We start from the raw sequence: 22,596 nt of genomic DNA, 5'->3' as shown, positions 1-22,596 counted from the left end.
CGGTGGTATATTTGAATCTTTTTTTTACTTATTACTTCAAAATTAATTTTACCTACAAGTGAGTTGAATGCTGATTTACAAACCAGAGTGAAATTAATAGAAAAGCTGGCAGCAAGAGACGTGTGTGTCAAACCTCGACATAGTGTAATTACTTTTACTTGTAAAACTAAATACTCTGTTTCGTATGTAGTGCACATATTTTTCTACTTAAAGAAATAACCAAAATCAATAACCAAATTAAACACATTAGTAATGAGATTACTGTAGCAGCAGGCACACTAAAGGGTTAGCCAGTTAATTAGAGTAGAGATCCAACAGAATTATCTGAAGAGATATAATCACTGGACAGATTAATACTGTTTTCTAGTTTGTCCATTTGGCCTGTGGACAAAATGTGTTACGGTGCTTGAATGTAATAACAGCTGGAGGATGGGTTTCTAAGCAGCTGTTACTCATGCAGATACAGTATGTTGTTGCCTAGTCTCTTACTGAAGGCACCTAGAAGTTTAAATCATTAGAACATGCCTCAATTATTTAGTTATTTCAGTTTTAGAAGAGAGGCGTTCATGCTTCATATTGAGGCCTCATTACATCATACACAAGTGGTGTAAACTAACTCGTCTGCAGCTTAAAGGCTGGATCATCCTAACCCAAATTCTTCAGCAGACGTCTGACTCACACCCAATAAACAAACACTAACTACATTCGGAGTCATGTGACTATGCATTTACAGTTACAGCACATATTTTTTTTGTTGTTGTTTTGTTTTCCCATGGTGTATTTTTTTATTTCTGCTGTGTTGTATTGATAAGTAGAGGGAGAGTGCTTTTGGAGAATAGAGAAGAGATATGGGTCGAAACTTCCAGTGGGATCAGCGACTCTCCCTTTGATCCACAAGCTCATTAATTAACCATAAACAACATCAAGAACAAGAGCAACAATTACAAGCCACCGACACAGAGTCTCCTCTGTTCAGAGAGAAGACACAGTAATAACCGGGAGAACCAATATGCCTGTATAATGCTGGTTGTCTTTGCTGTGTAATGCACGTGAATGTGACCCTTGAAAAGGCAGAATACTGCATAATGCATGCTATTCTTCTCAGAATAATGCAGGTGAATCTTCTTTGAAGTGTTTGCACATGCTCTGAGTACAAAAGCCTTGCTGGGCCTTATTACATTTTCTTTTACACAACTGATTTTTTTTTTGTTGTTGTTGTTTTGTAAGAATGTCTGTGTCCAGCGTGGGATGATAACACACGATCTCTCATCCCTTTGGATGCAAAAGCATAATACAATAATGATTTCAGTATTTCATTTACAATTTGTGAGCATTTTATTCCTATTTGGATGAATCATTGAAGACGTACAGTGCAATGCGATCATTAAACCAGTATTAAAACTTAATGTTCCTGCGATGGAGCTTGAAGATGTGCACGTATGTTAAAGTCAAACAGCTCGTCTCTGTTACTTTGAGTATTGAGCTCAAATGACTGCTGGAGTCGTGCAGCAGTCTGTTGCTGTTGAAGCTCAGCAGCAGGAGTGAAAGTCTGTTAAAAACAAGTCTAACTTTGTTACTAAATGTCTTGTAATAAGGAGTTTAAAATTTTCCCTTCATGACTACATGCCCAAGACAAAAAATCAGCATCCACAACAGCTGATCATCTATGTAGAAATGTGGAAATAAAGAAACAGCTTAGTTCTAGTACATTTAACATTTGATATCACACCGATATTTCATTCTCATATACCCATGTTTAGCTGCTCAGTCCATATGCTTGTTTCATTTGTATTTTCAAACTGTATATTTCACATTTATCAAGAGAAAGGGCTTTTGGGATGAGGTGTAAATGATGGGTTTTGCAGATGTAACGCCACCTAGGGTAATGCTAATGTTAGCCTGAACTCTGAAAACACCCAGGACTGCACTTCACACAGTGAGGAAATACTGTAATATTCTGAACTCTTTTAATGTGGGGTATTGCTCTTACTGCAGTCTTTTAGCATCATGGAAACACAAATTCTTTGACATGTGCAACAATAATCCATAACTACCGACTGTCATTTAATCCCCAGTACTCACACTGGCAAAGTACCGCCAGTGTATATTAAAATTTTGGCTCATGATAGTGGTAGTGACTACTTTCTGAATGTAAACCTAATCTTAATCTGTCCAAATACTGTTGGCATGTGTAGACTGGGAGAACATGCACTAAGAGAGGGTTTTAGTTCTCTGAATTTTCATCCGCATTGTGATGAAAACACCCCAAAATTAAAGCTGACAGACTGTACTTTAACATTGTCATCACTGCAGCGTTTCAAAGTAATAATACTACATAACCCAAAAGTGAGTGATCCAAGTGCTCATGGAGCTCGCTGTGTGATGCGGCAGTGACAAAGAGCTGCGTCTGTACCGCGGGCCAGATTTAGCCTTTTTCTATAAACTCCCATTTCTGTCTTTTCTATTGGTCCATCTGCCTCTCTCATGTGCTCACACTTCTTAACTCATCTCTCTCTGTCTCTCTTTGTATCCTTTTTTTTTCCACCTCAGTTCAGAGTGGACAGCACAGCTTGTGATGTCTATATTGGTCCTCTCTCACACTCTTTTTCTTCCTCTTTTTTTTTTTCCCCCCCGTCTCTCAGCCATGTCTCTTCCTGTTTAGGAGCAGCTGTGCTGAAGTGAGTCAGAGGCACAGATAGAGACACAAGCTGCATTTAGATTTACTAAGTAGCCCAGTATTGGCCGTATTCTGGTTGAGGTCTCACCCAGTAAAAGATGTTTAAATGAACCTTTGATGTGCTGCGACTGGGTCTCTCTTGTGCCATGAATAAAAAAAGATGAAAGAATTTTCCTTTCAAGTGGTGGTGTCCTGCCCACTATGAAATGGTCCCAGCTGTAGTATGAGCACTATGAACTGCCTGCCGTTAGGTTCTATCTAACATCACAGTACGTGTTAAAATATTCTGATGAACATTTCATTTTTTAAGAAATGTTTCTGTTGAACTAATACATACATGTCTCCCAGTCTGTCATCACAGATGCTAATAAACACAAATGTATGCTCAGATAGGAAGCAGCAGCGATGCACCAGTCACCAGTGAAAAGGTCAAAAAGTCATTCAAAACCTGGAGTCAAAACCAAGTGGCTTGAGTGCTTGGGTTGCAAAAAGACTTTACTGTGCGAGTAAATGTTGCCACTAAATGTCTGAACACTGACATGGTTTGATACTCGCTCCTTCCTCCTGACCTCATTTTGCTCCACCCCACTCTTCCTGTGTGTCCATTCGAATTAAGGTTATTAGGTTTTGGGTCAGCTATACCACCGCTTCTCTTGCTCTCCTTTTCTCTCTCCGTCTTTCTTTTTTTTGGGTGGGTGGGTGGGGGGGGGTTCTAGATCAGATCAGATCATACAGCGGGGGAGAGGAGAGGAGAGGAGGAGATTCTGCAGAGATGGGAGAGGCGAGCAGAGGAGGATGACAAGGCATTGTGTGAAGGAGGAAATTGTGTGTGTGCGCTTGAAGAGTGTGGTAGAGAGTGTATATGTGAGGGAGCGTGCGGTCAGCATCACTTGGGTGGCAGTTAGCTGTGATGACTCCAGCAGTGCTGACAGTTACATGATACTAAACCAGATTCACGAGGGGACACAGTGTCTGATAGCAAACAACAATTTGCGTCACTGCTCTGTTGGTACCTTTTTCACTTACCTCATATTAATCATATTATCACTATTACACTGTTTGCAGTGTTGGATGAAAGAAATGATCCCAATTTGTCTTTGTTGCATAGAGAAAAACAAACATACAGGGTAATGTTTTCTGCAGAGCCTACAGTAGATGGTACGTTTGTCATTATTAATCACATTGGGAGAGAATGTGTTAAAAAACGGGGTCAGATCCTAGTTATTTTTTCCTTTTCATGGTTCAGTTTCAGCCTTCGCATTCTCATTAAGTTAAATGTTTAATACCGTGAATAGACCAAATAACCGTATATCAGTTCCATAGAAAATGAAATATTCCAAGAGAAAATGTGTTCACCCTGAAAAAAACATGAATTACACTCCATGAATTACACAAGTAAAGATTTTATCTTTACTTTAATTTGTTGTACTACAAAATGACCATTAAAAGAAGTGTGTTGTCTTTATAGTTTTAGCTTGGTCCCTTTCCTTACCTGTAACATTTCTTTTCACATTGTTTCCACCACATTGCAGCACATTCTGGTCACTTTTGTCCTGATCTTTGATTGTAGGATGGCCTTGGGAGCTCCCTGCCTGAGTCACACAGCCATGGCTTCAAGGCTGCGGATAGACTGTGGCCTAAAGCAGACAACAACAGGCTGTCAGGCCTCTACTTTGCTGGCTTGTTGAGCTGTCAGGTTTATTGTGATGTTTTTATGGTTTCACACTGAAAGCTTTTCAACCTCAAACTGCTCTGGCTTGAAGGAAATTGTAAGCCACTCCATCACCTTCAAGGCTAACAAGTAACTGTTCAGGTTGTGTCAGTGTGTCAGGAGAAAAGACTTAGTAAAAGCAGGCACACATGCTGTATACTGAGGCCTGTAACACTCATATATTGTGTCATGCACTCCTCTGCACTCCTGTTAGAATTAATACCATCTCCCTAGCTTGCTCATTAATTTTTGTTTGTATGCCACATTCTTTGGATCCAGTTTATGTCATTGTTTGTCAAGTTATCGTTTTGCATTTATTGTCTTTGTTGTTCAAATCATTTGTGTAATTAAACTAAAACTGAACTCGTTCTGACAGCGCCCTTCAGCTCTGGAAACCACTTTGTTCTGGACTGATCGGTATTTTCCTCATTTATTTTGTTATGTGAAAGGGGTTTTTCTGCAGTTAGTTAGCCCTTGTCCTGCAGATATTTATTGGCTGATGCAAGCCTGAAGCGAGCCTTTGGGTGGCCTTGAGTCGCGGAAGGTTAGCCAGGGAGCGGGATAATGCAGCTGAGCAAAGCCCACTTCATGTCAGGTCCAGGCATGAGTGAATGAACACTGAAACCTGCTTGTGCATCTTAATGACCCTGCGTTACGAACAGGGGAGAAGATCAACTTGACCGTTTAAACAAATTGGCAATGCTGGCACGTAGCCACACAGCCGGTGCTTAATATAGACCACCACTTACACTCAAAGCAAGACACGTGCACTTGCATGCACAAACTAAACTGTACATGCAGACGCACACACACACACATGCACTGCCAGAGAATGACAAACTGATTAGCTCCCTCTTACTGAGAATTAATTGGGTTTCTTCACGCTTAAAATTAATTCCCTCTTTTATAATGTCCTATTTAAGAGCTGTGGCAGCTAAATAAATGAATGATGAATGGTTGGTGTGTTGAGGACAGTCTGGGTGTTTTAGGGTGTTACCACTTCCTGTTTGCCAGAGTGGACAGTGCCAGGAGGTGATATGTGCCTGATGGACCTGAACACAACGTGAGTGTTTTGGTGGGGGTGTCCTTTAAAGTTTTTGACACAAACATCAGGCTTCTTCCAGGATGCAGACAGAAACATTGAGATGTCAGGCCTGGGGATTCATTTTTGAGCTGGAGTTGTGTTGTGTTTTATGTTCAGAGATTACCATTTGCCGTGTTTTACTGCTTGGCAGCCCGATCTGATCCTGAGATTTCTAACGTCTCTGCTGTTTAGCGTCCCATAGATATTGACAGAGCACACTGATATATCTGTTTAATTCAGTTAAAATAAAAAAAGGGCCAAGACTGGGGATCAGCTGAGCCAGTTTGATTCCCCTGGTCTCAGTTGAACACTAGGCACATTTCTGAAGCGAAGCTGTCGAAGTAAAATAAGCCTTTTATTTTTCATTATTTCTCACACTTAAGTAAAAGATACTTGCATTTTTATGTTTCTATTTTTCAAAAAGCGTGAAAATGAGTATCGCTCACGTCAGATGCAAGTGACTGAAGGCCTTCCAAAAACTTAGTACAACTAGTTTATTTTATACTTTGGATGATTTACTGCCTGTAGAGCTCAGGTTGTGTTTGACAGTGAAGAAATTTAACAGCCTGCCCGAGGAGACTCACATTGTCATTCATAACTTGGGAGCTGCAGTTAAACAGTGGTATGGAGAAACAAAGACAGGCAGGCACACAAATCAAAGAGTCTCCTCTGTGGAACTTCTTCATTGTGGCAGCTGCTGCGTTGATGAGAGGCATTGTTAAGACCACTGATTACAGGAGCATCCATTTAACAGTGTTATTATATAGACAGAATTGTGACCATTATTTGTGGTGTGATTAGTTTTTATTTAGTGTGTACTTTAGCTGTGTGATGTGGGAAATGGGGTGAAGTCCTTATAATGTCACTCAGACACACAATAAATTGTAATTGTGATCTTTGCCCAATTTATTTAACATTCTCTCTCCGTCCTCCTCCGTCTTTCTGGTTTCTGTTAATACATATCTAACAGATGAAAGTCTTTTCCTGCATAAAACCTCTCTCCTTTTTACTTTTAAATATAGACATTAACAATATAGCAACAAGAAACTGAAGCACTATCATCTGACGCATCCGTGCAAGCAATATTTTGGCATTTCCACCCAAGTTAGCAATTAAGTTAGCTTCTGAGGATCTTAGGATTTTCCCGATCATGTTTTTTTAGCCACACACAGAACACACTTCCTGATTCAGAGTGTGATCTGTGCTCCTGTGACCTCGGCTGTGAGCTGGTGAATACTGCATTTGAGAATAAAGACTTATCTGTATACTCTCCAGCCATTAGGGCTTCCTTTATGCTGATTACCTTGCCTGAGGAGCTTCATCTAGTCAATGTAGCATCATCTTTTATATTAGCCCTTAAACTACTCTTGCATACTGTAGACTGTTTTTTGTTTTTTATGTATCACATTTGTACTTCTTTAAATTTCACCCAGTGTAACGCCTTCAAATATGAAATTCCAGAGGGAGAAATATTTGAATTATAATTTGACCCAGGGGCAGTGTGCTCCAGAGGTGGGGAGAACATATGTACGGTACTGTTGTACTGTACTGTTGCATTGCTCTCTGAATTTTTGAAATAGTGTTGTCATGGCAACTAAGGGCTTGAAACTCCTCTAATACTTTTCTTTAAAATCGCTGCCAAAATCGCTGCCAGTGAATTTTTATAACTTTTTTTGGGGGGGGAAATATTCATCAAGTATGTTCTTCTGAAATTCCACATCAGCATCACCTCTAGAGGGCAGCACTGTGTGATGGACAGAGCTGCATCTGGCTCCTGGCAGTGACTGCAATCCACCATGAATGACAGGTTCATATTTTTTCTGTCTGTCTTACAACAGCATTTACATGCCCATATGTATTTTTAAATCAGTTTTTGGTTGCTGTAATTTATTCCCTCTCTCCATACTGGCTGCGAATGGACTCCTAATATGATTCCACTGTGTCAGATGGGGAACAAAATCCATTCTCCTTGTACTGTCCAAAAAAAAAAGGTATCTTTTCTAGTTTTAGTATTTTTACTGCAAAATTCCCTCTGTGTGTGTGTGTGTGTGCTAATCCCTCCACTGCAGCTCAAGGAAACACTGTGTGAGGAAACACAAAGAGTTCTTACATTAGAACTGCATTAAGAAGGAACCGTTATACTCACCTCAAAGTGTTTCTGAGTACAAATGGGCATTTGAGTGTTGTGTTACTGCTCCCAGTCAAGAGGCAGTAATGAAGATGTATGTGAAAAAAATGTGAACCAGTCCTTTAACAAGGTGAATAAACTGGAGCCAGGGGTAAAAGGACCAGGTCTCCTTGGAAAAAGAGCATGTCAACCCCAGTGAAATTCAACTGGTTAAAGAAACAATAGATTAAGAAAAAATATAAAGATGAAACTGTTTTCCTCACAGTTGTTGTTTGTTCCATTGTAGTCCAAATGGTCTTCTGTAATGTTGGCTCAGGTCCTGACTCCCCTGTCATTGATTCTTGTTGCTCATCACATGCTTATTCAAACTGTCTCACTGCACAGTTGGATGAGTAGTTTTTATTTATTTTTTTGTTAGAGATGCAAATTCATTCTTCCTTTGTCCTTTCTTTCCTTTGTCTGTTCAGGTGTTTGACATTTCTTCAGTTTGCTTCTGTTGTAATTTTTAATTTTAGACTTAAACTGGTATCAGTGTTACTTTGCTGTTTTGTGAATTATTCGGTGAACTCTGCATCGAGTGCTTGATAAATCAAGTTTATTGTGATCATTAGCATTGTTGTTGTTATTATTACATAAGAGGCCTCTCCTCCTCCTTTATGGCAGTGTGTGGGCTCTTAAATGGGATGTGAATAAGTTAATGTATGAAGGTCGGTGGGGCACCAGTGGCGCGGCGGCTTGATTCACCTGTCAGCCGGCGATGGCGCTCTGCTGAAGCGGCTGTGACAGCAGGTGTCCTCCATACAGCACAATGTGTGTCACAGCTGTCAATCTCCTGACAGAGACCTGTCCACTCTGTCCAGCTTGGTTAGGCAGACAAGCTGGGGAACACACACACACACACACATACGCAGAATAGGTTGGCCATGCATATACACAGATGTGAATAATACCACGTCAAGGTTAGTTAGAGCTGACGGCAATTGATTAGCAGTCTGGCAGGAGTCTGACTGTTTAGGATATGAACTGGTTTCACCCCCTCACACTCTCTCCCTCTTTCTTTCCCTCCCTATGTCTCTCACTCCTCGCTCCTCTGTCGGGGGTTTGACTGTTTCCCAGAATCTGTCCTGCTGTCAACATCCATTACTTCTCACCTGGAGTGCTTCTGTCTTTTGTGTGTTAAACGGAAACTCAGAAATGTCATTTTGAATGTTCTAAGGCTATATATATGTTTACATGATTTTCTATTTTTTACATAATTGTGCGTTATATAATGATGTTGTACAAGATGATAAATTTATGTTCTTTTTGTGTCATTTCTGTGTGTGTGTGCGCGCTGCAGGTGGCTGAGATGCACGGCGAGTTGATAGAGTTTAATGAGCGCCTGTACCGTTCCCTAATGGCCAAAGACCACCTCATTGTCCAGATGAGACAGGAACTCATTGACCTGAGAGGACCGGTGAGTGACTGTACACACGCACAGACACACTAAAACACATACTGATGTCCCTCTCTCATCTGATTTCTGACTTTCATCTCCACTTAGCCCCGTTTATTTTTGCCGTGGTGCTCTTCTTGTTTACGTGTAGTTGTCATCTGTGACATTGCTGTGTTTTCATTTATATGCTAACTGTCCGTCACTACTTTTTCTCAGCACTTTCTAAGTTGTCCTCTATAGTAACAACAAACACAGAGTGCCAACATCTGGTCATGCTCAGGGGAGCTTGATGCAGCCTGGACGCACAAACATAGTGTCCACAGTGTGAGTTGATACAATGGCAGTGATGGGAGCCCCAGGCTGAAGATAGGACCTCTTATCCCTCAGCTTCAGCCCTGCTCTGCTGGACCGCTCCCTATGTCTGTGTGTGTGCATGTGTGTGTCCATCTCTGGCTCCTGAGTGCTGCCTGATTCCAGCTTCCACAAGCTGCTGCAGATGATCAAACCCAGGCCTCTTTCTCTCCGCCTCTCTACTTCACCATCTGTCTCACTCTTTGCCTCACTCTTCTGTTACTTTCTGTGTGTGTGTGTCTGTTTGTGTGGAACTCTTGGAGGGTTTCATCAAAGCCTGGAGGCTGGAGACCCCACAGAAGGGGCATTGGTGACAGTGTTTTAGCCCAGGTTTGGATAGTCTCTTTGGGAGAACTAAGAAGCAGGCCGGCCAGCTCTGGTTGAGAGAGATGGAGGGAAGGTGGACACAAACAGACGCGCTTTTTTTGTACACAGAGACACACACACACATTCATCTAGAAGGCTCACATCTGGGCCTGGTCATGTGGTTCCTCAAGGGACCTGGAAGCATACAAAGAGTGAAACAAACTACAGGCTCTATGAACTCTTCCCTTTTCTCTCTCTCTCTCTCTCTCTCTCACACACACACATACACATTTAGATAACACACAATTGTACAATTGTACAGAGGGTGTTGGATTAAAATAACCACGGCTACCTGAAAACAGTGGATACTCATCAACAATAACAGTGATCACACACACACACACACACAAAACACTACACATATGTGCATGTTGTCCAGATGTGTACTCAGTATATTGCTCCCAACCCAAAAGTAATGAACCTCTTTGCACCAAACCCTGGGGGAGGGACGGGGCATGGGGAAGGAGTTCTTGTACAGTTAGGTGCAGATCCTGATAATAATTCAAATTGGGAGGAAGACAATGCTGAATCTGTGTTACTCACTGAGTTGTACTTACTATGATTTATGACAAATTATTTATGTGATCAGACAGTTTCCTTTTTCCTTTTATTTTTCTATTATAAGAGCTAGACAGACATGTGTAGGATTGTTTGGCCTTGGCGGAGGTATGTGCTCTGCTCAGCAGATTCAGCTGTTTATCCAGTATGTCTAGTATATAGTGTGCAGTCGGGCTGTCGTAGGTGGTAGTTTACTGCTTATTATGACAGAAAATCTTCTATAGTTTAGCATCACACCAATTTGTAATCCTGTTTGGCTGTTTATATTCCTCATTAACACAAATATATGGATATATATATATATTTTTTAAAGTTTTTTCCATGGATCCCCTCAGGTACAAAGACCCCAGGTTGAATGTGGATCTTTTGTTTCTTCCTGACTCACTATCAACCTCCCCGCTCTCATTTTCCAGGTTCCAGGTGATTTAAGCCAGACGTCAGACGACCCCAGCTTGTCAGACTTTGAGACGTAAGTTACTCTCTTACCCTCACGCCCTTCTCTCACTCCTTCTCCAACCTTTCCCTCTTTTTATATTAATTCACTCTCACCCCTGGAGTTTCTCTTGTTTTGAATCTTGCAAGAGCCGCGTCTCATCCATGTAAAATACCTGTCCTCCCAGCATAATCGTGTCTAATTTATCCATTCTCAAATTTACCGGTGAACAAAGCTCAAGCACTGTTTGATTTCATACATTCATTCATTCGTTCTACTCTCAGTTCACGACCAAATTAGATTTTGAGGTGTTTTACCAGAGTGAGCTGTAATTTGCTCTAACTGTCCAAGCATAGTGCTGACACACTGTTGATGTTGCTGCTGCCAGTGATAATGATAATGATAATGATGATGATGATGATGATGATGATAATGACGACGGCAGTGAGGACGGTTTGTTGTTTGTGTCACTCAGGGCTCATCGCGCACTCATCAACGTGTGGATCCCCTCTGTGTTCCTGCAGGGCAGAGCTGCCAACGCCTACCACGTCTATCAGGTACGCTCATCCACGTTAATATCTCTGTGTCTGAGCAGCGTCTTCTGTCCACCAGACAGAACTAGCAAGTACCTTCATTTCATCAGGATGTATTAATTTATTCACATGTGGCTATGTTTAACATATGTCATATTCATGGTGGGGAATCATGCCCAGAGGACAAAGACATCATGGCAGTTTTTTTTTTATTTTTCTTTAAAATATAAACAGCATCATAAAGGAAAGTTAATTTAACCAAGGAGTGAGGGAGCAAATGAGCAGGCTCTGAAGAAATTATACATCAGCCCACGTTTGCATTAATACTTCATCATCAGTGTTCATTAGCATTGTTGCATTCAGCTCAGCTCAAGTGGTCAAACAAAACATTTAAATAGAAAGAGGATAGCTGTCTGGATTGGCTTGTTTTCCAAAGAGGCGATCAAACATATGGCTGTCATGTGAATAAAGTGAACAGTCCAACACTGTTATGCTTAGAAATTGGTTGTGTTAGAGTGCCAAGAAAAGAAAATAATTTAAAAAAAGAGAAAATAATACATTTTAGCCTCTTTTTCACTGATCCCCTCCATCACAGAAGAAGAGGCTTAACTTGACAGTCACTTTTTTGTGCTGTCAGCCCTCAGGCACAGCGCAGTGTGTCTCTCGTCAATAGTAGGTGTCTTGCCAAAACTTTTGTAGACATGAATAAATCCCAAAATAGTGACCCACTACAGCCGGTGCCATGTCTAGGTTTGTAATCAAGGCTTATCAGAACTTATGTCATTACTTCAATGATAATAGCACGACTCCTCTTAAATAAAATAGTGGTTCCTGAGCTCTGTGCCAGGTACTTATCTAAGTGAGGTATGCTGGGAACTGGACTCAAGAGCAGCGTAACAAACCAAACTGCAGCTTCTTCTTGTATCTGTCAAGTTATCGAGCAAAGTAGACAAGGGCGGCTCATTCCCTCTGTGACTGTTTTACTGTGTCTGTCACATTAACAAGGTGTTACACCTCAGCTCTCTCACCGCAGCCATCCCCCGGTTCCCCCCTGTGAGACAGAAACACACACACACATACACATACACACTCAGATATTCAGTCCCCTGGTTGAGCTTCTTGAGACAGAGACAGAGACACACACAGACAAACTGTCACACAGACACACATGGATAAATTCACATGTGTATTTCGGTACAAACACGAATATGATGCTCACAGTGTGGAATACACACACAGTGATACAAGAAAGCACACACATACCTGTTCACAGAAACCAGTGGACATTACATTGACATACACAGATACACATAGAAACACATGCAAGAGCAGGTACAGTAGACACACTTCATACTGTATAGAACCACTTGTCAGACAGAAAAGTGCACACATACATACACACCCACACACACACACACACACCTACACACACACTGTGCTGTTATTTGCTCTGTAGCCAGGAGGTACAGCTGTAACGTTAGTCAGGGGAAACCATATGGGACAGGAAAAGACAGGTGACACATCCTCAGCTCTAACTGATAGTCAGGACTGGCTGGCTACCGAGCTCAGCCCGGCTCAACTTATACATAATAGATGTAAATTCACAACTCGGGGCTCGAGCTGAGAGCTGACACCTTTTTGTGTGAAATTATCTCCATCTTCTCGACAAGATAGAAGCACGACGGTGGCAGATGAGATGCATTGTTTTAATTCCTCTTGTTCCCGTCACGTTCATCCTCGGAGGTGTTTGTAGCCACGTCCTACTCTTTATTCAAGCACGGACATGTTGATAGAAATATCAAGGCATTTATCAACACAAGGGATGAAAATGCTTTCGAATTAGCATTTTGCGGCATTGGTGATGGTAAAATGCTGAGTGGAAAGCAGATCACATTTAAATTGCAGCTCAGTGTTGGGAAAGTGACTTGTTCCCGGTATTTTGGCAGCTTATTTATGCAGCAGGACTTACATGTGGGTGCATCATAATGGTGCTGTCATGAAAGCACAGTTTTGGAGAATTCATTACAGACTGTTGTCGCACTGACACTGTTTATCACCAGCTAGCCCTGGTTTATGCCTCACATGTGTTACCATTAAATTTCAGTCACCGAGCTGAGCATCTGGTTTTCTGAAAAATGAATACTCAATCTTTGAAACCGTCGAGAGACATTCAACAACACCTACCGCTGTCGTGAACGTGTTTCCAGGTTCCTCAGAGACTCTTTTTCTTAACCCAAACAAAGATGGTGGCTGCAAATTACAAATCTTCTGCACAATGCAAACCACAATTAAAAATCTGATTATCAGTTATATTGGTGTATATTGATATTTTGTTCTAATATAATATATTTTTATACAAAATAAGATGTTATTATTTTGTATTTTCAAAAGTTAGAAGAGTTTTTGAGGATTCTGGAAATAACTTAAGCAGTGTAAGTTTTCTCTTGCTGGAAGTGAGTGGTTGCCTGCCAAGAGCTTCAGCCATCATTGCCTTTATGAGATAAGAGGTTAGTATGCACCCTCTGGGCAATGCTGCATCTTCATTCTCTCATGCTGAACTGAGGGCAGACTGGACAATCCAGTGGCTCACTATCCCAGAGTTGTTATACGAAACAGGAAAGACCAGGGCTAGCTGCTTAGCATGCTGGAACATCAGTAGAAGAAAAGAAATGACAGAAATGAAAGCAAAACGAGAGTTAAAATTGCCGTTGCTTTCCACCTCTGGAGACAGCTCTTGGTGAGTAAAGGAATGAAGTTTATCTGGGTATTTGGTTTTCTCAGAAATTCAAATGTGACTCAAATGTAATTGTAATACATGAGAGGCACAAATTGGGGCTAATCACTGATTTGATGGTATGAATTCCTACAAGCAAACAATGAAATAAATCGTTGTCCTCCTGACAGGTGAAAGACATGTTTTTTTTTGTTTTACTTGAGGAAATCCCACACTTTTCAAAGGAATTAAAAATGATAATAGTTTGGTTAAAAGTATGTGAAACACACTGGAGTATTCAGTTATCTGCCAGGCTCTGGGCAATAATCAGTGTCCACCTGCAGTTTCAGATTAGTGGATCGACTCCAGCATCGAACCTGAACATTTTCCATGTGTTTCACTGATTTAGCCTAATTTCTCCCCCTCAATAACAGTCTCAGTGAAACTGCTCTCCAGCCCTGGAGCTGGTATAAAGCGCAGCCCATCTGGTGTATTGGATAGTTCCCTTCCCAGAGCTATATTCGTCTAATGGCTCCCTATGGAAACAGCTTTTGTTCTTAGACAGGCTAATGGATGGCCAAGGTTACTGGAGTCATTGTTGTTAAGGTGAGGTTGTTGTGGTGATTGAACACCGAGCCAACAGTCTTAAAGACGTGAGAGTATCATGAAGAGAAGGCAGGGGTCCCTTTAAAATACCCTCGAGTGGGTGCATAGACTTTTTTCCTCAGTCTTTTTCCTCATTCTCAAACTTGCACACACACGCATATGCTTGCAAAATTGAACCAATGATGAGAGCAATGAGCCATAGCCAAAGCTAGAGAGGGTTCTGGGAGGCTCGGAGAGTGAATGAGATTTCAGAAGCTGGAGCCTAAGTTAGGTCACAGCAACCTTGTGATTGAAAGTAAGTACACTAACAGCTCTATGCTGCTGCTAAACTCCACCAGAGAGGTGGAAAGGCAGATCTAACCACCACCTCTCCACACTGTGTGTGTTCCCAAATGTCTGCTTCTTCTCCTGCGCCATCCCTCTTTCTCTCTGCCCTTCTTTTTCAGCCTCCTTATTTCGTCTCCCTCACTCTGCCAGATTGCATGGTATTATGGTGGGGAAAGGAATGCTTGTACTCCATTATCTCCTTTTGCATTTCTTCTGAGCCACTTTTCTCTCCAAGCTCTCTGAAATGACTTCCATCTAAAGCTCTGTGGAAAGGCCTGTGGATGGATGGTAAGAGACAGACAGAGATGGCGAGCGAGAGACTGATGGATTTGCTCCATTATCAGTCTGGTTTTGCTCTTTGTGGCACGCCGTGCCTCTGGGCCTTCATCCCTCCATCCATCCCTGTGCTTCTTTTCCCCTTCTGAACTCATAATGAGAGAATTATACCGGCCGCGGCAAATCAGTGTCTCCCTCCCACACAATACCAACAATAGAGGCTATTATGAAAGGAAGGAAGGAGGCATCATTTGCACGCCGTCAACGAACACAAGGAGTCATCTGATGTGTGCAGGAGTGCCTGTGTTTTCATTACCTGTGTATTTTAGACTGGCACTGTGGTTTGAAAAGAGCATCATTCAGAAGCTGATGAGGAACTCCTTTCTGTTCCCAAGAAATTAGATGCTGGCCACTCATTTGTTATCAGGATCTGACGTGTGGAGCTAACAGTGTGTGTGCAATAAGGTAGCTGGCTAAAACTCATATACAGAATGAAAGAGGGCTTTGGGAAAGAGAGCTGAAAACTAAACCAACAGTGCCGCTGTAGCTTTACTACCCTGTTGACTTTGATTCTCTGGTATCACCATGAGGTTTAGTCCAGCCACGATTTGTTGGCTCTAAATGAAATGTTGCCCTTATACTTAAGGGCAACATGAACCTTTTGGCTTGTGTCATTGTTTCAAATGCAGCTCCAGTCACGGGTGCCTTGATACTGTGGGCTGACACATCAGGACATTCGCTGCTGAAGAAAAAAGAAGTTCACTTCAAGTTCTGAGATAGTTCAGCTCCTGTTCATGTGCAACAAAACATCAGAGCCTTTAACTCTGAATCATTTTATCTGGCTAAAGGTTTTTTACCTTTTTGTTTTCTTCCCAGACTCTCTGGGGTAGTCCTGCTGAGAAATTCACTGCTGTGCTGCTGTCTGATGGGAGCTTTCAGGTCCCTGATTACTAGGTGTCACGCCTGTGGTTTTGCAGCAGTAGGAGGGATATACTCTTTGTATTGCAGCTGACACCTATGACATCGCCGAGATATGATAAAGTTTTGTTTGCAAACAAAGAAGAGACAAAAATATGTATTACTTGCCGACTTATCTGTGGTTGTACACTCTGTTGCCTGTAGTGTGAACTCCTGATAAATGCAGTTTCTTCTCCTGAGTTAGGACATCTCTCACCTTTTAAAGGTTTGATTAGTCACTATGCAACCCCTCCAAACACACCTACATATGAACTGCATTAACATGCAGGGCAGCATGAAGTGGAAAAGTTTCATTTTCCACAACTTTTAATAAGTTGTTGAGCACCGAACCTATAAAACTAGAATCACTGATAAGTCACCTTCATCTTTTTTTTCTTCTTAATATTTCAGCTGGAGAAAGGGCTGGGTGTTATTTAAGAGTTTTGGCCCAACAAACTTACACTCTGTTTACTGCCCCTTTCATGGATTTAGCCGCTCATCATCATCCATCTCCCTACCTCTCCCCCCTCCCACTTTTCACCGCTTTCCTTTATTATCTGCCTCTTGTTCTATTTTTATCAGTCATTCCTTTCTTTTTCTTTCTTTTAATTTCTTTTTCATTGCCCTCTCTCACACCCTTTTGTCAATCCTCTCCCAATCATTTTCCACTCTTTGACAGGTTGGGAGGGTGGTTTACCTCCTGATGATGAGTTCCAGGGCAAAACAGCAGTTTGACAACCACGATGAATGACTCCTTTTACCTCACACTCCTTCCCAAATGAGACAAAGGCGAATACTTCTTAGATGTGTTTTATCCACAGCGGAGAAAGTGAGGCACTGTTCACTCCAAAAACCTTTGTCCTGATCTTCATGTCCTCCCATCCATCCATGTTTGCACATACAAACACAAACACCATCTAAGTACCAAGCACAAACGTAATGAAGTATGAATGGAGTGTATGTACGTTACCGTATATGGAAACAGCAGAATGTCAATGTTGAGAACTAGCACCTCTGATCCACAACTCCCCAGCTGTTTTACATATACATTTATACAGTATGTGCACATATTCCAAATGAGCAATTCTCTTTGATCAGCAAAAAGCTGAGCCTATAATTTCCACACAAAGTCACGGGCTCACTGGAAACTTCTCGCAGTTTTAATTATGTTAATGAGACTCGATACTGTCGACTGTAAGTTTTCTCACTCTCATTCTCTTCCTTTACAGTTTTGTTGTGCTTCTTTTGAAGTGCATCAGACTTAAGAGATACTGTACTGTAAACAGGATATGTGCACACCTATAGATTTTTTTTTCTTAAGTACCTATTGTCTATTGTCTTGCATAGTCGAGAACCTTTAACTGTAGCTGTTTGTGTACTCTGAGAGAAAGAGAGTTATCGAGGGTCCCAATTAATAGCAGTTTCATAAACCATCTTTGGCTTCACTGTGCCTCCCAAAGCCTTTAATATGCACCATATGAAACCCCATAAATCAGCCACTCAATGAATAATTGAGATGTCCTCTCTGACACTCTTTCAGATGTGTGCACCACTGCCTGCAATGGCCTGCCATCCCCCAGAGAAATGCAATGTGGGAAATATGTTAGCACCTTTAATTTCTATATTAGCAACTGGGTATAGCCGGGTTAACACAGGAGACTTGTGGCTGCCGAGGCGGTAAGCTTTATATCCAGACCTGCTCAGTTTGAGTCGCTCTGATTAGCCAGAGGCTCAGACCCCATGGCGATGGGCTGCTTCAGCTATGCAGATGAGATAATACATCCATATTTATTAATGTGAACTTTGAGTATATGCGTGTAGCTATGTGCGTGTGCCGGTGTTGCATTCAAAGACATATGGATGTTCTGTTTTTAAATGCGCGCAATTTTTTTTCCAATGTGTCTATGAGTTGCCGTGAACATACAGGAATCTGAGTGTGTGCGGACGTGCGCGTGAGTGATTATGGTTATGATAATGGCTGGTTGGTGACAGAGGGAGATAACTATTATGTTGATGATGGTAATGATGAATGTTTTACAATGATGATGATGATAATTACAGTCGTTGTCTTGGTCTTACATCCATCAGTCATAGATTAAACACCCTCGGGAAAGCACAGAGGCCTCTTTTACTGCTGCACACTGCAGCACGGGCACCACATCAGCTTCAACATCAGCTTCAACATCAGCGTAATTTACATTACATTTCCATTTCAGGCACCCAAGTCATCGCTCTTATCCAGAGCGAACTACAATGGAGAGGTCGGGGTTCAGTGTCTTGTTCAGTGGCACTTAAACAAGATGTATGCATAGCTGTTGACGGACATGCGTATTTGGAGTATCAGAAAGTATGAGCTTTTAGCTAGAGGGGGACGCCACGATAAGAACACCCGCACCCGAACATACCTGGGAGAGTGAGCTGGGACTGGCCTCAGACCCCCTTCAACCCTGGACAAAATAAATGGGTATAAATACACGATGCATGCATGTCATCCTAAGAATGAAATCAAACCTCAAGCAAACAGTATAAACAAATCACTCTCAATTTTTCGAATACATTTACGGCTATAAAGTCCCTTTTTCGAGGCACTGACTGGATCTTTTTCTTGTTCTAAAAACATATGGATCCTAACTCCACAGTCATTTATAAGACTGTAGTTTGTGGAGCTGTTGTGTGGCACTGACTTGCCAGAAGGCAAACTAATACACACACCTTACTGTACAATGCAGTCCATCACCAAACACACAAAGTTACAGCTGAATAGAATCAACACCTCCTGGACACAGTGGAAACTAAATTTGAACATTATAAGTCTCACAAAGGCATTGCAGAGCTGTGTTATTGGAATCCATGACATTGTACTAGTGTTGATTTCATTGTGTAAACTGACTATATGCCTATAAAGCCACACTGGATTGGCATGAAGCCCTTAACAGCCTAAAAAGCCTGTAATTTGGACTAATGAAGTCTGGTTCAGTGGACTTTTCATTTTGCCACATCATGCAGCTGACCTGTTTATGAAGCTGAAGTGTTGACCTGCTGATAAGTGCAGTGTTTGTTTTTTTGTTTTTTCATCATGCAGCACGTTCCAGTATATTTGTCTGTGCATCATCTGGATCTTAACTTTATTTAACACAGCAAAGAAACACTGAGCAGTGCAGGCTCTTGAAGGGCACCCGGCCAGTCAGAGCTAAGGTGAAGTCCTGCTGTGGGACTTCATCAGTGAACCGCCCTCCAATAAAAACTTCAAAGGCGTGTTGTTAGCCAGTGGAAATGGGATGTGAGTGGTGGGATGGAGACTTTGGTCTGCCCGTTTTCCCTGTGGGGGTAGAGGCAACGGAATCAGGATTTGGCTGGTGACGGCGTTGTCCCTTCGAGGGAGAATGATGATCTCTGCTTTAGCCCCAAGACATCTGATTAGATCTTGGGCTGGGACATAATTTGTCAGTCTGCCTCACCTCCCCTCTCTGCTCTGCTCTCTGTGCTCCTTCTTCCTTGTTGCTCGCAATTTATATTTACCCATTTTGTTTTTGTCCCTAATTGTCAGCCTCTCCCTCTCATGCTTCAGTTTTCCCATCACTCCGCTCTCCCCTCCCCTCGTTCTTTCTGCCCCACTCAGCTCTACTTTGCTCTGCATCCTCCACTCCGCCCTTACCTTCAATCATTTACTCCCTGGCTTTCTTAATACGCTCAAAGCCAATTCTCCAGGACTTGTCAGTGACTCATTCATTCACATGAAAGAGGTGAGAGAGGAGGAGTGTCCTACTGTGACTGAGGTTTTAGTCAAGTTGTTTGAAGAGGGACACGCAAGGAGGAGGAGTGGGAGGGAGGGAGATGACAGGAGAAGGAAGTGGGAGATGAGGAGAACAGAATGAGGGAAGCAGTTGTGATAAAAGACGGAGATAAGAGCTGCGGCTTGTCCTGTTTTCCTCCCGCTGTGGCGTCAGACAGTTTTTCCAAGGTGGCCTCCAACTTAGACATTTAGCGCTCATATCTGGTTACCACCCGCTGGTCTTAACGAACTTGTGCTGAGTCCTCAAGTGATAAAAGGCTTACAGTGTCTGGTGTATAGATGGCTATTCTGTATGAGGAAGAGAGGAAGACTGCCTGGAGTATAGGAAGATCTGTTTTTTCCTCTGGGCCTTCAAAGCCATAATATTAGTGGGATTCGATCTTTGTCAATCCTGCTCAATGAGCATGATCCTGATGGTGTCCTGTACCTGAGTGTGTGGCGTCCAGACCTTAATGTATGTTTCTCTGCTCCTTGACAAAAGTGATGTATTGTTGGATGAAATACAAAGTATAATAACAATTTGTTCCTTCTTTCAAACAAATGAAATACAGACATGTAAATCCTCATTCGACAAGTTACCTCCTGCTAAATTTTCTCACCCTAAGTTAAAAAGTCAAGGGAAAGGTAATTGGTGAGGCAGATTTAAGAGAAGGTCTTTTATTTTCTTCTGGGTTTGGAGACTTCACCTCTACCTCATAAACTTCCAGTGACCTCCCCCAAGCAGAGACACAGTGTGTAGGGCACACACAAGGTGAATGCCTTTATTTTATCTGCCAAAATAAATATCTCAGCCTTTATCAGTAGATGGGGATTATTTATATGTGCACGACCAAAGACCCTAGGAGGGGATGAAAAGTGGAGCTTCAACAGAAGGGTATATTTCAACATATAAAGTGTATTATATTCCTCGTGCAGCAAATCCATATATCAAGTTAATGAAAAGCAGTAGTCTGTTGGTGTGTAGTGCAGCAGCTTTGTTGCGTTCATTAGCTTCCACTTAGCAACAGAACAATGGAGTTTGGATTGTTTTGGTTCGAGTGCACACCCGTCGCTTCATCACGCTGCCACAGTGATGCTGGCTGTTGTTTTGCTTGTTGATTTCTTTGTGGACTCACTCATTCAATCAGACCTTAATTTCCCCCATTTAATCATTCAGTCATTCGTTATAATTTAAAAGCAAGCACACTCGTCAGTAGAATGCTCAGTTTGTTTTGCGGCTCCATGCCTCTGCCCTCTGGCCCTCTTCACTCCTTCTTTACTTGCCCCTCCACTTATTTTCTTGTTTTTCTTTTTGCCGCAGGTTCAACTGTAGTTGCCTCTTGTCTTGATTGCCTTTTAGTTCCTCCTCCTCCTCCTCTCCACTCTTCCAACAACCTCCTCTTTGGCTCTTCCTCATCTACATCCACTGGCTCCTCTCCTCACAGTGTATAATTCTGTGGGATGTCAGGAGCAGCAGAGCTCTAAAATAAACACCTTTACTGCAGTTAAGGTTGTAATCACCCTTTCTCTTTCTCTCTGGCATTGTCTCTGTGTTCCTGTTTCTTTTTTATCAGCATTTCTTGATTTCTTTCATTCTCGTTGTATCGGGTTTTTCTGAGTCTTTGCTGCTTTTTAAAAATGATTACTTATTTCCTTGGGTCTCAGAAGACTTGGGCACAGTTCCTGAAGTCGTTGTGTAGTCGAGTAACTAATAATCCATAAATTCTTCCACATTTCTCAGGGACCATGTCAGTCAAACAGTGGGTCCTCTGTGAGGACACATTGCCATGAAATTCAGTGCAAACATTCATGGTTCCCACTTAACTTTCTAATGTCATCATCAGGTCAAAATTTAAAATTGCTCAGTACTTTGGTTTATGACAGTTACCTGTACTTTGTGTTTAGTGCTAATTAGCAAATGTTAGATGCTAAGACAGCATTGGCGTTATGAACATGTTAGCGTCAAGGTTGACTGTGACTTTAAATCCCTATTTTTTGGTTTGTTTTTGTTTTTGTTACCAAATAGCATATTGCTCGCTTCCAGAAGGGTTTCAGGCACATGACAAAGAGGCACACATATTCAGGTCTTCACTTTCCTGTGGTCCTTTGCTGCTGCCCCTCCTCTTCAAGCCTCTAAATGGATTCGATTTTCTGCCTAATTGGGCAAATGTTCGGGCCTACAATGATCTGTGAAGAGGGAGAGGTGATGACATGAGGCTCTGCTGCCTTTGCTTTGGTTTGACTTGGCTCTCTTCTCCATTTGCTCGCTCATTCTCTCTCTCTTTCTCTCTCTCTCTAAAAACACTTAAACATTCACCTTTAAAAACATCTTGCAACTTCTTTTTGCAATTTGTTGCTTTAGTTTTCTGTTCTGTTCCTGTTTCCTTCTGGTCAGATCAACACTTTCAACTAGTGTTAAATGTTAAAGTTAACCAGAACATGTTGGAACCGGTCAGAAGCAAATGGTGTTTGATTTCTTTGTGTATTTAAATCTGTATAAGCGATAACCCTCATTACTACATGATAATTTACAACACATTAACAACCTCTAAACATGATCTGATGTTATCATACATTGGAACAAAAAGATGTCGGCCATCTTGTGCTTGTGCCCGGTGGTTGTGTAGTCTCCTAACTGTGAAGTGAGCAAGAGGGCTCTCTGTATTGGT

General features: G+C 41.9%; 1 protein-coding gene across 3 annotated transcripts in view; it reads left to right on the top strand.

The window, feature by feature from the left end:
• The window catches only part of snx29 (sorting nexin 29), a 107,053-nt gene that overhangs the window by 60,622 nt on the left and 23,835 nt on the right, over positions 1-22,596 (top strand). Inside the window, exons 16-19 of one of the 3 annotated variants that reach the window (XM_041066948.1) lie at positions 8,940-9,056; positions 10,724-10,779; positions 11,219-11,300; positions 15,888-16,413. In XM_041066948.1, coding sequence (XP_040922882.1) covers positions 8,940-9,056; positions 10,724-10,779; positions 11,219-11,300; positions 15,888-15,908 — 276 coding nt within the window. In that variant the 3' untranslated portion in view covers positions 15,909-16,413. Of the gene's footprint in view, positions 1-4,247; positions 5,099-8,939; positions 9,057-10,723; positions 10,780-11,218; positions 11,301-15,887; positions 16,414-22,596 lie in introns of those variants that run through there. The other 2 variants (XM_041066947.1, XM_041066950.1) reach the window with 2 other exon arrangements.

The sequence above is a fragment of the Toxotes jaculatrix genome, chromosome 21 (genome assembly GCF_017976425.1).
Source record: "Toxotes jaculatrix isolate fToxJac2 chromosome 21, fToxJac2.pri, whole genome shotgun sequence".
Taxonomy (NCBI): Eukaryota; Metazoa; Chordata; class Actinopteri; family Toxotidae; genus Toxotes; species Toxotes jaculatrix.
Note: the sequence above shows the minus strand (reverse complement) of the source record. Positions and strands in the feature narration are given on the sequence as shown.